General features: G+C 51.7%; 3 protein-coding genes across 3 annotated transcripts; 1 reads left to right on the top strand and 2 right to left on the bottom strand.

The window, feature by feature from the left end:
- Positions 1-701: 701 nt before the first annotated feature.
- On the bottom strand, positions 702-2,861 carry SAPIO_CDS5428 (Uncharacterized protein; the record flags this gene model as incomplete). The annotated part of the gene is made up of 3 exons (XM_016787761.1): positions 702-839; positions 912-2,282; positions 2,412-2,861. 3 exons carry the CDS (start codon positions 2,859-2,861, stop codon positions 702-704), a joined length of 1,959 nt encoding a protein of 652 aa, XP_016642776.1.
- Positions 2,862-5,317: 2,456 nt separating this feature from the next.
- Positions 5,318-6,929, top strand: SAPIO_CDS5427 (Intermediate cleaving peptidase 55; the record flags this gene model as incomplete). Its single annotated transcript, XM_016787760.1, has 2 exons — positions 5,318-5,570; positions 5,635-6,929. The coding sequence occupies 2 exons, from the start codon at positions 5,318-5,320 to the stop codon at positions 6,927-6,929; spliced, it is 1,548 nt and encodes a 515-aa protein (XP_016642775.1).
- Positions 6,930-8,615: 1,686 nt separating this feature from the next.
- On the bottom strand, positions 8,616-10,614 carry SAPIO_CDS5426 (uncharacterized protein; the record flags this gene model as incomplete). Its single annotated transcript, XM_016787759.1, has 3 exons — positions 8,616-8,807; positions 8,885-9,965; positions 10,145-10,614. 3 exons carry the CDS (start codon positions 10,612-10,614, stop codon positions 8,616-8,618), a joined length of 1,743 nt encoding a protein of 580 aa, XP_016642774.1.
- Between the last annotated feature and the right edge of the window lie 3,955 nt (positions 10,615-14,569).

Genomic DNA, 14,569 nt, shown 5'->3' with positions numbered 1-14,569 from the left:
CATTGAACCCGTTATATACGTTCACAGCTCCCCCTTCTTCCGCCTGGATCCGTCATCCATCCCTCGAACCCGCCGTTGTTCGATGGATCAACCCACCCAACCGCCGTTTAACCATCCCCAGCCCCCTTCTCCCCTCCCTCCTGATCCCTTCCCATTCCCTGCAATTAGATTCTGGATGAGTTTCAAAGACAAACAAAAGGCTGCGCAATGCTACTACGCCTCTCTTCCCCATGCCTATAATACGCCACCAAGCATGCAAAGTCCCAAACGATGCGAGAGAGCTCCAAGGTATAAAAAGCGAAAACAGAAATAAAAACAAGTGTACAAACGAGTGAATAGAAGTAAAAACACGTGCTTCGTTCGTTGCAATGCAGGCCAACAACACCAGCTCCGATATATGGTAGGTATCGTATCGCAAGAGTCATGGAAATCCATCCATCCCATGCCTGGATGGACGGGGAGTGAAAACACAGTGATAAAGAAGAGAAAAAAAAAACATGCCGAGGCGCCGAGAATGCAAATGCATAGCACGAGTTGAGACTTGGACGGCAATACACAGCATTGCACAGGGGAAACGGGGGCATCGCGATCGGAGGTGAAAGGAGAGTGAGCGGGAAGTGAGGAGTAGGAGGTAAAAGAATGACAGATGAGGCTGGCGTTCAACAACGCGAACAAAGACAGATTGGGCGGAAGCAACCTGCTTACCACCCGTGGGTATCGACGTCTCCGCTCAGGTGAGAATACTTCAGCGGCCGGTCCAGGACCCTTAGAAGCTCATCAAGCTCCGCCCAGTTATCGAGGGATTCAGCGAATTTGCGATGCTTTCGAGAAACGACGTGCTGAGAGGAATATTTGTTAGATTGGGTTGCCCAAGTCTCCAAAACAAATCATGGGGGGGAGGGGCAACTTACATCATCGAAATCGTCAAATTTTTCAAGGCAGTTCTCACAGTAACCCGGCTTCATATCCTTCTTAGCCTTTTGAGGGGCTGCTGCTGGTGCTTGAGAGGTTGCCCTTTTCGCCCTTCCTTCACTTCCCTCAATAGTATCCGGAGCCTTGCTATTCGTCCTGCTCACAGCCGCAGCTTCTACGCTATGGGTGGCAGTGACGCAGCGGTGATCGGTTTCGTTGTGGTGCGTGATGGGAGTGGCCTTTTGCAAAACCTTCTTCTGTAGGTTGTGCAACTCCTTGCTCGTGCCGGCCTTGGTACCTGGCACGCCAGCATTCGACGAAATCGCTTGGGAGCGGATGGCAGAGGTGACATTTGAAGGCTGGACACCAGAAGCCACCGGCTCGCCAGCAAATACACGTCCAGTGCCAGCTCGTCCAGTGAAGAACTTTTGCGACGTGAAGTCGATATGTGTCATGGTAGTGATGTCTTTGGGAGGGTTGAAGATGTCGGTCGGCCGCACACTGTAGACGGTCCTATTTTGGACATCTTTTGTCTCGGTCAGTGGGTCGCCATATTCATCACGGACGCGCTTGCCCGTAACACGGGGAGCTTGAGGCTCCGCAGGCCGCTGTTCATGCTCGGTTGGAGCAATTGAAGCCGCGGTGGCGGCAGCAGAAGCAGCTTTAGCAGCGGCTTCTTTCGCAGCCTTCCGTTCCATGGCACGCCTCATGAGCTTAGCATCGGCCAAGCTCTCGTCCACAAACGGGCAGCGTCCTTGGCTCACAGTCTTGAATTGGGGCCATTCGCCGTCCGTCTTATCTGCGACCTTGGGGTATTCCCTAACCATGACGGGTTTCGTCTTCTCATCCATATCGTAGACGTAGATGTAAGGTCCGCGGAAGTAGTTGAGCTCCTTGGTGACGGCCTTGGGGTCGCGATCCGAAGGACCGTTTAGACGTTCTCGTCGCAGAAGCTTAGCAAGATCATCTCCGCGAGACTGCTCGCGTGAGCTGACGGACCTGGAGACATACGGGTCACCCTCCAGAAGACTGTCCAGGATGCGCTGGAGCTTCTCGACCGTGTATATACGCTTTCCCAAGTCCCTCGCCTTATACAGGATATCATTGTTCCTTGCCGCTTTTAACCGCGCAAGGTCGTCTTGTTGCTGAGCTGCTCGACGGTTGCCCATCTCAATAAGCATTCTTCGGCGGGATTCTGAAGAACAGTCAAGAAGAGATGGGTTAATGGTCTGGGGCTGTTCTTCGGCATGGCTGTCGCGTTTCGAACGGGCGGTTTCGGCGGCGTCGTGTTCGGTAGAAGGATTAGGCTGCGGTAAGGATCGAGTGGTAACCACATGAGTAACATCAATGGAAAAGAACTTTTCCTCGCGCTATAGAAAAAAAGAAGGTGATTTAGTAACTTCGTTTCTTTTCCCCTTCGCCTCCAGAGTCGAACTCCATTGGCAGATTGTCCATGGATCATGTCAGTGGCTTTTAACTGGGAGGGGTTGTTAACTTACAGCTCCAAGATACACGATGAACTTGACGAGCTTGCCCCTAACGTCATCGGGAACACTATCAAAGAAGAAGACCATACGAGGGAACCTCGCCCTGTACTGTTTTTGCCAGCTAAGGAAGTCCCTTTCCTGGATTCTCTGATACTGCGCGGCCTCGGTCGTGGTAGTGGCGGTGGTAGTGGTGACGACAGGTTTGGCGATCCTGGAACGCTGGACGTGAACCACGGGTCGAGGCCTCGAGGCTAAAGACGCCGCCGGGGCCCGAACAGCTCGGTGTGAGCCACCGTCAAGCATCTGCTTCTTCAACGGAGGAGGCTGGCCATAGGCTTCCTCGCGTTGAATGCTCGCCATCGACCGTTTGGTCCTGGCGGCGGCGGCTGCAGCCGAACCCCTCAAGGGAGAATTGGCAGCATTGGGATTGCTGGAGAGGGGCGGCCGCCGAGTATTCGACATGTTCACGATTGGCATGCTCGGCATGACTGAGAAGTCAATCGTGGGAGGGAGCAGCGTAGTGGGCGGCCTTCGCGTAGCTGCTGGGGATAGAGATAACGCTGCCATAAACCGATACCGAGCTGGAATTCCCCACTAACATCTAAATTCTGGCGGAAAGAGCGTGGTTTGAGGCCTTAATGCGTGATACTATTTTTTTGGCCCCTTGACGTTGTGGGTGTCGAGCTGAGGGGCTGCCTCTTGTTGTTGTCGTTGGGTGGAGCTGGACGAAGGAGGAGAGTGGCGGGTGAAAAGAAAGTACGAAATAGAGTAGTGGTGGTGTGGTGTGGTAGTGGTAGGAGTGGCAGTAGTGGGAGTAGTGGGAGTAGTGTGGTGGATGCCAAATCCGCAGTGACCAGCACGCGACGTGACTGTTCGACACGTCTCGACTGCTCGTGCAGGTCACGGTGGGAAAAAAGGCGAGGGACACGAGGGTACTGAGTGTTATAAATTCATGGAATAAAACAGACAAAAAATAGAATGCACTCGATGAGAATTCAAAGGATTGAAAACACTCTCGGGCTTTTTTTCTCTTATTCTTTTTCTTATTTTTCCCCCTAATTTTGGGGTTCAGTCGACAAGTACAAGTTGGAGTGGAAAGAGGGAAGGAGGAGGTTGTCGAGTTTGTCTCATCAGGGCTTGGGAAACCTGGGAAGGCGCGCTTGTGGCCTGGTTACGATTTTGCTGTTGCTGTCAACACACACGCTTTTCCCGGTTCGGAGGTTAATAAACACGCTCGGACCAGCCACCGCCCATAATTCTGCTTTCAATTGTTCAGTGGTGCTGCACTACGAAATAATGTTATTACAGATACGGAGTACTTCGTAATTGTCCTCAAGCCTGGCTGTAGTGTACTTCGTCGTGTGTGGTGTGTGCAATTGTACATAGACTATTCCCCAACCCCACCAACCACGCTCCACTGACCACTCCCATTATGCCTGCAAGTGCAATTGAGCAGCAAATTGATCGATGGTCCACCCAGGTGTATACAAGTATACAAAGTCAATGGCTTCACTGAGGCTGCCTCACTCCGTCCCGCCATTCCGCTTCATTCAAACTAGTGTAGCTGCACTGCTTCATAATACATCATCCAATAACACCTTCAAAACACCACTTCTTGCCTGGCAACCGAGCCGCGCTATTCGAGGCACACGATCGTGACCCGTTTTTCCCCTGCCCCTCCCCGGTTCCCTGCCACTCGTTTTTCCAGTTCGTTCATTTGAGTTATACGGAGTACAGAGTAGCATTATAGCTTTTGTCACATAAGCTCTGCGGATGCATTGCCCAGCCCGGCATTACCTCAACAGAGTGCGCAGGAGCACCTTGTGAATAGCCTTATTTCGTGCCTCACTGGAATCAAATGTGTGGGTGATACAAAAAAAAACAACAACCCATTAATACTTCGTGGATGTCGAATTGAGTAGCATATTCAATGTTTTGACGATCTCATCACGTTGCACTGACCTTTAGCTCAAACACCAAGCCACTGCTACACTGGTGGTGGAAAGTGGGGGATCGCTAGGTGATCTCGTCGACGAAGCAACAGCGTCCTGTTATGCTTCTTTCGAGTCTTGGCGTGCCGAATCCGTCAATGTCATCAGCTTCCCACAACTTCGCAGCATGGAGGAGTACCTGCATCTGCATTACGAAGCACGAAACAGTTGGGCGCATCCCAAGTGCGGGTTTCCAACGGCTCGCCTCTCTCTTCTTTTCAATCGAAGAGCGTCTCCAAGGGTGGATTTGAAGAGTTGTGGTCACAGATGCCCTCTTACTAACTAATACCATTTTATGTGTGAGACTCTACGTTGAACTTTGAACATGTCTGCTCTCCGATTGAGCCTTGCCAGCTGGTAACTGCTGTCCAAACCTTCGTCATCCAACAACCTCACTTTTCCGAAGGCCCCGGACATGTTCGGCTCAAACATCGAAATTCTTCACTTATATGAATCCGTCTCTTTCTGCATCTCTCTCATTGTTCATGCCTCATCCTTTTACGGGTATCACAGCTATTCTATGATCTATAAGTCCAGGCATTGCAATCAAGCTATCAGCAGTATTGGCCGTCAAATTGGTGTGAATGGGACAGCGAGTCCCCTTTGAATCCCAGCCTTTGAAACTGTTGAGATAGGAGCAGTTTGGTAATTTACGTTTATAGACTCGTGTGCTTTTCCGCATCTTATCATTTTTGTACTATCAGCTCAAATTCGCCGTTTCTATAACCTGGCTCTCGGCGACTTCGATATATCTTGAAGCCTTGCCCGGAAGGAAGTGGTGAGAATCTACTCACCATCCTCTTCGGGATATCCCTCTCATATCTGCCAGATATAAATGCGTCATTAGAGGAACTAGCTTCTCAACTCTCTTAATCCACTCACTATATCGAACCAAACCTCTCTCAATCCAACACCACATCCTCCATCATGAGTCTCCCCAAGACCACATCCCGCTGCCTCAGCTCTCTCACCAGTTCACGTCTCAGCGCCGCTCCTCGAATCAGCCTACCGTCCAGAGTTGCCTCACCTCGCGGCCTTACGAGGTTATCACCCCATCTCACAAGCACCGTCAAATGCCAGACGCGGAGCTTTTCAGCCGCCAACCATGTGGATGCTTCCCAGCTCCAGTTTGGCCAACCTCTTCATGAGACACACCCTCACCTGCTAAAAGCCGGCGAACGTGAGTGACAGAACAAAGCCGGCCCTCGAGCTCTGCACATCTTGCTGACGAGCCCCTCAAACAGTCACCCCGGGAATCACAGCCCAAGAGTACTATGACCGCCGCCTCAGGCTATGCCAACACCTCCCCGCAGGCTCGGTCATCCTCGTCGAAGCCGCCACCCTCAAGTGGGCCTCCGGCTCCGTCTTCTACCCCTTCCGCCAAGACTGCAACTTCCTCTACCTCACCGGCTTCCAGGAAGACAGCGCGGTCGCCGCCATCCACAAGGTCTCCGACAACCCGGATGACATCTACTTCCACCTCTTCGTCCACCCCAAGAACCCCGCCATGGAGCAGTGGGCGGGTCCCCGATCGGGAGTCGTGGCCGCCCGCGACGTCTGGAACGCCGACTCGGCGCACGACATCGCCGAGCTGTCCCTCCGGCTCCCTGAGATACTGAAGCACGCTACCATGATCTACGCCGACGTTGAGAAACCCAAGCCCGGACAGGCGGGAAGCAAGCTCTGGGATCTTCTCCAGGCCGGCGCCGGCACTGAGGCCTCGGCGCAAGCGAGCGGAAAGATCGAGCGTCTATCCCCCTTGATGGACACCCTCCGCCTCGTCAAAAGTGAAGCCGAAATCGCCAACATGCGTCAAGCGGGTCGCCTCGCCGGCCGCGCCATCACCGACCTCATGCGCCGCGAGTGGGCCTTCGAGCGAGACATAGAAGTAGCCCTCGAATACGACGTCAAGAGATCCGGCTGCACGGGGCTCTCCTTCATCCCCGTCGTCGCGGGAGGTAAAAACACCCTCTGCGTCCACTACGTCCTCAACAACGCCGCCATCCCTGCCGACTCGCTCATCCTCGTCGACGCGGGCGGCGAGTACGGAAACTACGTCAGCGACATCACGCGCGTGTGGCCCCAGAACGGCAGGTTCTCTGCCGCGCAGCGAGACCTGTACGAGGCTCTCCTCAGTGTCCAGAGGCGCTGCGTCACGCTCTGCCGCGAGTCGGCGAATAATTCGCTCAACGACATCCATCGCGAAGCCCGCACCGGCATCGCCACCGAGCTGGAGAAGCTCGGCTTCTCTTCTGCGTTTGGATACATCGACAAGCTGTTCAATCATCACGTCGGTCACTATGTTGGCCTGGACGTGCATGACTGCGCCACCATCTCGAGGAGTATCCCGCTGAAGGCCGGCCACTGCGTCACCATCGAGCCGGGCATCTACATTCCGGAAGATAGCCGGTACCCTGCGCATTTCCACAACATGGGCATGCGTATCGAGGACTCCATTGCTGTTGATAAGGATTCGCCTATCAACCTTACTGTGGAGGCTGTCAAGGAGATTCCGGATATCGAGGCTCTCCGTGTGTAGGACGAAGAATAAATAGAAGTGAGCCTCTGTAATTTTTTCTTTCTTTCTTTGTTTCCCCTTTGGATCGGGTTCCCTTGTACTTTATCATTTCGGCTCCTCGATAAATCAAAAGAGTCTGTTTCGCTCCCGTGCACAATGCTTCGTGATCGGGGTATTGAGCAAGATAGGATCAACTCCGGCAGACACGGCCGTGCTGAGCATACGCAGCAGATAGGTGTGTGAATATCGTTTACCTGGTGGCATCCCCATCTCCTACCGTGACATGCGTGCTTTGCCGTTTTGCACCATCAATGTAGAACTCCCACGCCTTCTCATATCTACCTTCTCTCCGAATAGGACGCGCCATACCGATCTAGACACACCCAATATCATTTCTCATCCAAGGACGAGCAGCATTCTCTACCCAGATGAAGACACACTACTATCTACTTAGATGGTCACGATCCTGAAGCGCAAATCACATTCTGAATCCTTACGTATGAAGCCCCCGGGAAGCCTGAAGACAAGACTCTCCTAAAAATCCAGCCCAAACACCAATATTACTAGTGAAAAGTAGCCCAGTAGCTGCATAGAGTGCCCAGAGGGTTTGAAAATACGATAAATGATGCTTTTGGTCGTCCGCCGACACACAGTGGTGGTATCGACTCAGTCCAGGGCAGCGTAGATATTTGTTTTACAGAGTTCTTTTGTCCTGTATTTATGTTTTGCTTTCCAGTGGATGCCCAAAGACTAAGCCGAGGGATGGGCGATGAGGTAGGTGGAAGCAACTATGTTCATATTCTCCTTGGAGATGGATGTCTCCAGAGTATCAGATATGTCTGCTGTGGAGATGATTAGGCCAAGAGAACGTGGAACTATGGAACTGGTTATTCGAGTCAGTCCAAAGAGAGAGAAAATATTAAACATGTCTAAAGAAGATTCCCCCAGTCTATAATGTGTGTTATTTATATCCCCCATCTCTACATAAAACGCGTAGCAGAGATCCCTTCCAAGAGCAAAAAGACGGCCGAAAAGAAACCAAGATGAATCCGACGTGAAAATGGCAATATGGGATAAGATAAGGAAGACGGCTCCGCAGTTAACGAAACAAAACAGTATTGCGACGGTTGGGTATAACTGTTAAAATATCTCAAAACAATTCGTTCCTTCTTCAAACCTAGAGTGAGTCCGAGAGGGGGACGAGGGGGGGAGAGGAGAGAGATGGATCGAGTCTTCACGCTCCTTAACCTCGCGCACATGGGGAAGATGGGCTCCCATAAGCCAGGAAGAAGATAAAACAGAATCCCAACACAACAGACAGAACGGTTCATATCATCGTCAAGGAAGGGGAATATCACGGCCCTTTCCTCCATAGCGCGGGTTAGGACAACAACAACGAACTCTCTTGATGAAAGAAACTCATATGTTCTCGTAGCGGCAGTAATAAGGAGGAAGATAGAATGACGTAGAGACAGAGGAGGGAGAGGGGAGTGAGGTTGCCCCAACTCTAATGGCACACGTTGAGGATTAGAGTGAGGCCAAAAGAGGATGCCAAGGTGTATTGGATACATGAGAGAGAAAACAGGCACACGATGCCACCAAACAAAAGGAAAAAGAAATCCCAACCGCCAACCCCCAAGGAAATTTGTAGAATCATGGAAAACAGAATCATTATATACGGCCGAAAAACGAGAAGATCTTGGGAGTTTAGCAAAAGCCTCGGGGATCGAAGAGTGCTCTACTGTAATTCGGCATCGGGAAGGGTTGCCTTGCAGTCGCGTTGAGGAGCTGCTCGAATGCCTGCAGCCTTCTCGAAAGATCCTGGTGTTCCCTGACGATCGCCTTGTTCCGCCGCTCGAGGAAATGGATGTATTCGGTGGCTTTGGTCAATACAGTACCCTAGTTAGACCGTTAGTTTATCTCATCGAAGAAAAGTCAAGTTATATACTATATAAACAAGCTCAATGTCTACTCACCTTGCTAACTTTGGGTGGCCGTTGTTGCGCGGATCCTTCATCACCATCATCGGCACCTTCTTCACGTATCGCACGCAAAGCAGGCACGGAATCGCGGAGCTCAGAGATCTTGTCCTTGAGATTTGTTCGGTACTTCCGTTCGATGTCGTTGTGAGCGGCTCTATCGCCGGTCCTGAGCTTTTCCTTGCCCTTCTCCGAGTCGGTCGTTGCGAGTTTGGCGGACTCTTTGACAGATTCTCCCTCAATTGAACCCGGGTGAGAGTGAGGTTGAGATTGTGATTGCAGATCGGGTTGAGGGGCTGGAGTTTGATTTTGGGAGTGAATCTGCGATTGCGGCTGGGGAGTTTGGCTAGGGGCAGGAGGGCGTTGAGGTTGGGACTGCGGTTGTTGAAGACTGTGCTGGCTTATTTGACTTTGCGGGCTCTGATGAGGACCGTTGAACTGGTTCGGAGTCTGAGCCTGCGATGACGCTCGAGAGTGTTCGTTTTGAGGTTGCGCGGGGATCTGAACCTGCGATTGCGCTGGTGTTTGAGGTTGAGGCGGAGGCTGGGGCTTCGGTCGTTGCACTGGCTTCGACATATTTCCCATATTGTTCGCGCCGAGAGTTTCCATGAGTGTATTTGCTCCTAGAGTCGGGAATCCGGTATTAAGGGCGTCGTAGCCATATCCGAAATTGAGCCCGCTTCCATATCCGCCGCTGAAAGTAGGGGGAGGCGGCCGGGAGGTATTCAAGGCGATCGCGAGGAGCTTCTTTTGCTCCGCATCACTAAGAAGAGGCGTCGATGGGTTGAAGGCACCAAGGAGAGGATCGGAACGGAGGCCCGGTTGTGGCTTCTCCCAGCTTAGCGGCGTCGAATAGAGGCCCTCTCTCGGCGGAACTTCGGTCGGTGCCGTGGTGTCGATCTTCGACAGCTGTTCGGCGAGGTTGAGCGAATCTAATCCGTCTTCATCATCGGAGAGAGCGTTGTCGAGCGCGCTATCGTCGACAAAGTCGTCTTTGAAGAGCGCGGTGTTGGAGGTTGTGTAAAGCCCAGTTCCGAGGCCGGGCGTCGATGCCATGGTATTGAAAGTGGGAGCAGGTCTGCTTGAAAAAAAAAAAAAAAAAAAACAGAAAAATTTGGGGTTAGCCGACGGATCTATCTTCCTATAGGGAGTCGGATGGAAAGGAGCGAGCATGGCCCTCTCAATCAATTTCAACCTTGGGATTCACTTATCGCGATGCGGTTAAAATCCCATCCGCACGCAATTACTTGAACATACCTCGCATAGTTTGCGGTATCGTTTCTCCTCTTCGAGAAGTCAATTTCGAAACTCCCGCCGAGCTTGTTATCCAAGTCATCGTCATCAAGGTGAATCCAATAATCAACCGATTCGAGAGCGGCGGCATCGTTGTCGACTTTGGCTCGTTTCCTGTCATGGCCTTCCCGCTTTCTGGTTGTAGCGATACTTGGAGCAACAGGGGCCTGGGAAACCGACGGGGTGGCATATGGCTGGGGTCCGGCAAGACTGCCGTAATGTACGCCCTGCGAGGATGATGTTGTTTGTTGACCGTACGGAATTGAGGTCGCAATCTCATCCGACATTCCGAGAGAAAGCGTAGGATCCCATAGGGATGCGTCGCTAGTTACGGGAGGGGGTGCCGTAGATGACGATGCCTCAGCATTCTGTCGGCCGGCCGAGTCCATGTTCTGGCCGAAGTAATCCATTGTTTTCATCATGCTTGGATCCATGACGGTTTCGGAGACACCGCCAGCCCCCAAGGATTTGGCGGCTGTCGGGATCAATTTGAGGTGTAGAGATTGATCGGGGTGCGGTGGGTTCTGCTGAAGGGCGACACTGACACCACGGGAGCGGTCAGGTGCACGGGCGAATGGTGTTCTCTCCAGCGTAATTGCAGATGTAGCTACTCTTCTCAAATTGAGGAGCAGCCTTTAATTATCGATGCGAGGCATTCAGAGGGGGGAATTCAACAGACTCTCGGTCGGCCGTGATCGCAAACGAGGAGACTTGGCGGGTCGTCTTTTTCTCGCAATCGCTCGGTCTATTTTCCCCTTCCAGTGTCCCAATGATGGTCGGCGGAGATGAAAATGGAGCGCTTTGAGGGTCGATCGTGATTGGCGACTCGAAGGGGGCGGTTCGAGTGAAGAAAAAATCGGGATTCGCAGGTATTCGTATTCGAGGTCACTTAAGGCTCAGGTTCGCTCGAGAGAGATGGACGTTCAAGAGAGTTGATTGCTGCGATTCTTGGGTGGCGGATTGGAGACGCAAAAGGAGGCAACTCGGCCAACAAACGGTCGGAAGCAAAGGTGGGGTTTTCGCTCGAGGCAACGGACAACAGCCAGGTCAGGAAGGCAAATGTCGAAGGCAAGAGAGTAGAAAAAAAGGGTATTGTCGATGTCAAGAAAATATCACCGGCCTTATCGGAGCCAGTCTTGTGAAGATCGCCGTCCCGAGACAATCCGAGTAACCAGAAGATCCTGGGTGATGTTGGTCGCAGGCTTTTTTTTTCCTTTGTGGTTGCGACTATTATTACGGCACCGGGTGAATATTGAAACTTTAGGGTAATTGGTACTGTGTTAAAACGACCAGAGGACTAGGCTGAAGTATCGTTGGGGAAGAGTTGGAGGGAACAGGGAATCTCGAGTCGATGGGAGATCTCAATCCAGAATTGTCAAATTACGAAGTGAGTAAGGCGGAATAATCGGTCGCAGGAAGGTGAGAAAAAAAAAGCCTTTGCTTCGTAGGAGTGGAAGTGGATGACTTCGCGGAAGTGTTGTGGTCGTTCTGGGGTTCTCAAAAAGCCGACCAGACTCTGAGGTTGGCAGGTTCTAGTTCTGGTTGTTACAACGACTGAGAAAGTCCTTGCCTGGAAGACAGGGAAGAAGGAGCGGCGAGAGGTTAGTGAGTGACCTTGTATCTGTACATTAATTACCGTATTATATAATGCCAAATTTAAGTATATGGTACATATGGAGAACGATACGTCGCTTTGGCTCAATGGAAGCCGGGTTTTCCTTCCAGCACAACCCAGGCCGGCAATCGTGCAACTGAGGAGGTACACTACACTGCAGTGGCTGCACTACGAAGCATTTCCGAAGTTGTACTGGCGTCCTTCGTACGGAAAGCATGAAGCAGTGAATGTCGACTGCACTGTGGCTAGGTTCAGGTTTCTACGCTATTACGAAGTCGAGTCTAGACTCCCCACGCTACTCCAATATTATTCGTTTTTCCTCCTTCGCTCCTCGTTTACTGGCTCGGGCAGGTACCGCGATACCGCCTGGCGATGCGCTACAACGGAGTTCCACTTGCGTGCTACCTGCTCATGGCAGGGAAGGACCTTTCAGCTACAAATCATGAGCTAGGATTTGGCTGGGAAAAGAAGGTACGAAGTACAAGGAAGTGTAACATACTTCACACGAAGTACAGATAGATGAACCTCTGCGCTGTCCGTTGCGTCTTGATGCCGGCAATCGTTTCGAGGATCGGTGCTGTGGCTGGTAAATCGAAAAGAAAAAATACATCCAAGCAAAAGGATCCCACAATCCGGATCCAGTAGCTGCGCATTAGCTCGGACAACGCCGCAAAAAAAGGGTCCAGGAAGGATGAGGAATAATAATGCTCTTCCCCCCCTCCCAATTGCCCCAAGACACTTACTTATTTCTGTGTCGGTGGGCAATATTTCACTAAAGCTCCTCTCATCCGCCCACTTCCCGTTGCATTGTTCTTACGCGACAACAGCCAGCATTACAAGCACTATATATATGTACGACCGTACAAGTACTGCTGTGACCGCCTCGGCTTTTGCTTTGTTTTACGAGCAGAGCACTTTGTCCTCGGAAACAGGTGGCATCGGGACGGGGTCTGGCATTTACTTTGTAAGGGGGTAAGACTCGAGAACATTGGACTTGAATGGCGGAGAATACCCACCAGAGGGAGGATTTTGCAAAGGCCCAAGCGTGCAAATACCAACATTTGTACTGCTGAGGTTCCCGAGATCTGATATTTCGTATCCTATCCTCCTGTCCTCCCCATCACCTGGGAACTAAAAGGCTTCGGAGGATCTAACTAAATGGTCACAAGCCTCAAGACTGCGCTGTCGAAAGTCCACAGCAAGGCAGGCGCTAAGCCAACAGAGAAAAAGCGTGCAGTAGGCTGGTCTCCTTCCTGACAGACTCGCTAGAGGCAGGATGGCACAACCCAAGACTGCAAACTAAACTGCTGTGTACATGGCTTCCATGGTAGTGTCGAAGTGTAGATGCCAGCCTCCACTCTTTCCTAGTGTACTACACACTTACTCCAGTTACAGTATGCACAAGATCGTCGATGAGGACCAAAAGTAAAAAAAGGTAAGAAAAAAAAATATTAACCTCTCGGCTCCGATTGGATCAACCCAAATTGATTGAGTACAGACCGTTGATATGGCCTGACTTCCCGAACTGACAAACCCCGTCAGCGGATCAGGGGGGGCGGGGTGCCGTGCTCTGGTTCAAGAAGGCCCAAGGGGGGGGGGACGTTACAGGTATCTAATATCGGAGGGGGTGTGGGTGTGAACTGTGAGGGAGGGGGGAGGAGAACCAAGAGGAGGGCAGGAGCAAGGAGGGAGGAGAGAGCAGAGAGTCAATTGGAGGAGGAGTGGAAAAATAAACCGCGCCAAATCTTGAACGCAATCGTATGATGCGCGAGGCTGCACAATAGAAATGGGCCAATTTCTTGCCAAGACTTACCCTTGCGTGAATCTTCATTGGTCGGTGCAGTTAGTGAACCCTGGGCGTTTGGACGTTTGGACGGAACAGCCCGTCTGAACCTTTCTCAGCCTTGTCGGACTGAGAGGTTGTAGTGTACGAAGCACTCGGTAGTTGTTACAAGTTCTAAGGCAGCTTGAGGTGGTTAGCTTTGGATGAGAAAGCCAACTCGGGGCATCAACACCACTATTACTGAGTACAGTCCCATCAGGATCAATAGTGGCCTACACTACCCAACCCCGTGGATCTAATTTCCTCAATCATTGATCCTTCGTATCTTCCATCAATGGTCAATCCTTTCTCCTCTCGTCTCCATGAAACCTCAACTCCAAATCCCAAAACGAGCCCTCGTCAATAATCGTATCTCAAACCACCCTTCATCACCCAAAACCTCACCACCCTCCAAAACCTTCGCGCCTTTAATCCCCCCTCAAGTGCCCTCTCCCTTCCGGATTAGGACTTCTTTCTTTCTCCCTCGCCACAGAATCGCCACACTTTTCGTCCGCCGTAACGAGCTCATGCTCCGCCATTCCCTGCCCTGTGCTTGGGCACCACCTAACAACATCGTGGCCGAAGCCCGAGTGTCTGGCGCCCTGTCAACTTGCGTGCACCTGACTCTTAACACACCTATTAAAGAGTGTCTTTCAAACATACTCTCTTTTCTCCGAGGAATGGACAAAAGAGAGTCATCACCCGTACCTCATAGGTTGGGGCTTCGGGTGTGGCGCTCACAGCGCATCGTAATCGTAATCGTAATAATAGCCGCCGCGAGTGAACCTCAACTCTGGAAAGTACCAAAGGGGGAGCTCACTACGGAGCACGTTTATCTCGAAACGGAAACCTTCTCACAAGTTCAATTGTCTCGTGAGACACAGTCTCGCCCATCCAAACAGCACGGCCAACAAGCAACAGGGTGGCAAAAGAGCTGCAATGCGGGAACCCT

This window comes from Scedosporium apiospermum (assembly GCF_000732125.1).
Source record: "Scedosporium apiospermum strain IHEM 14462 chromosome Unknown SEQ_SAPIO_0098, whole genome shotgun sequence".
Lineage (NCBI taxonomy): Eukaryota > Fungi > Ascomycota > Sordariomycetes > Microascales > Microascaceae > Scedosporium > Scedosporium apiospermum.
This window is presented reverse-complemented; position numbering and strand designations above follow the sequence as displayed.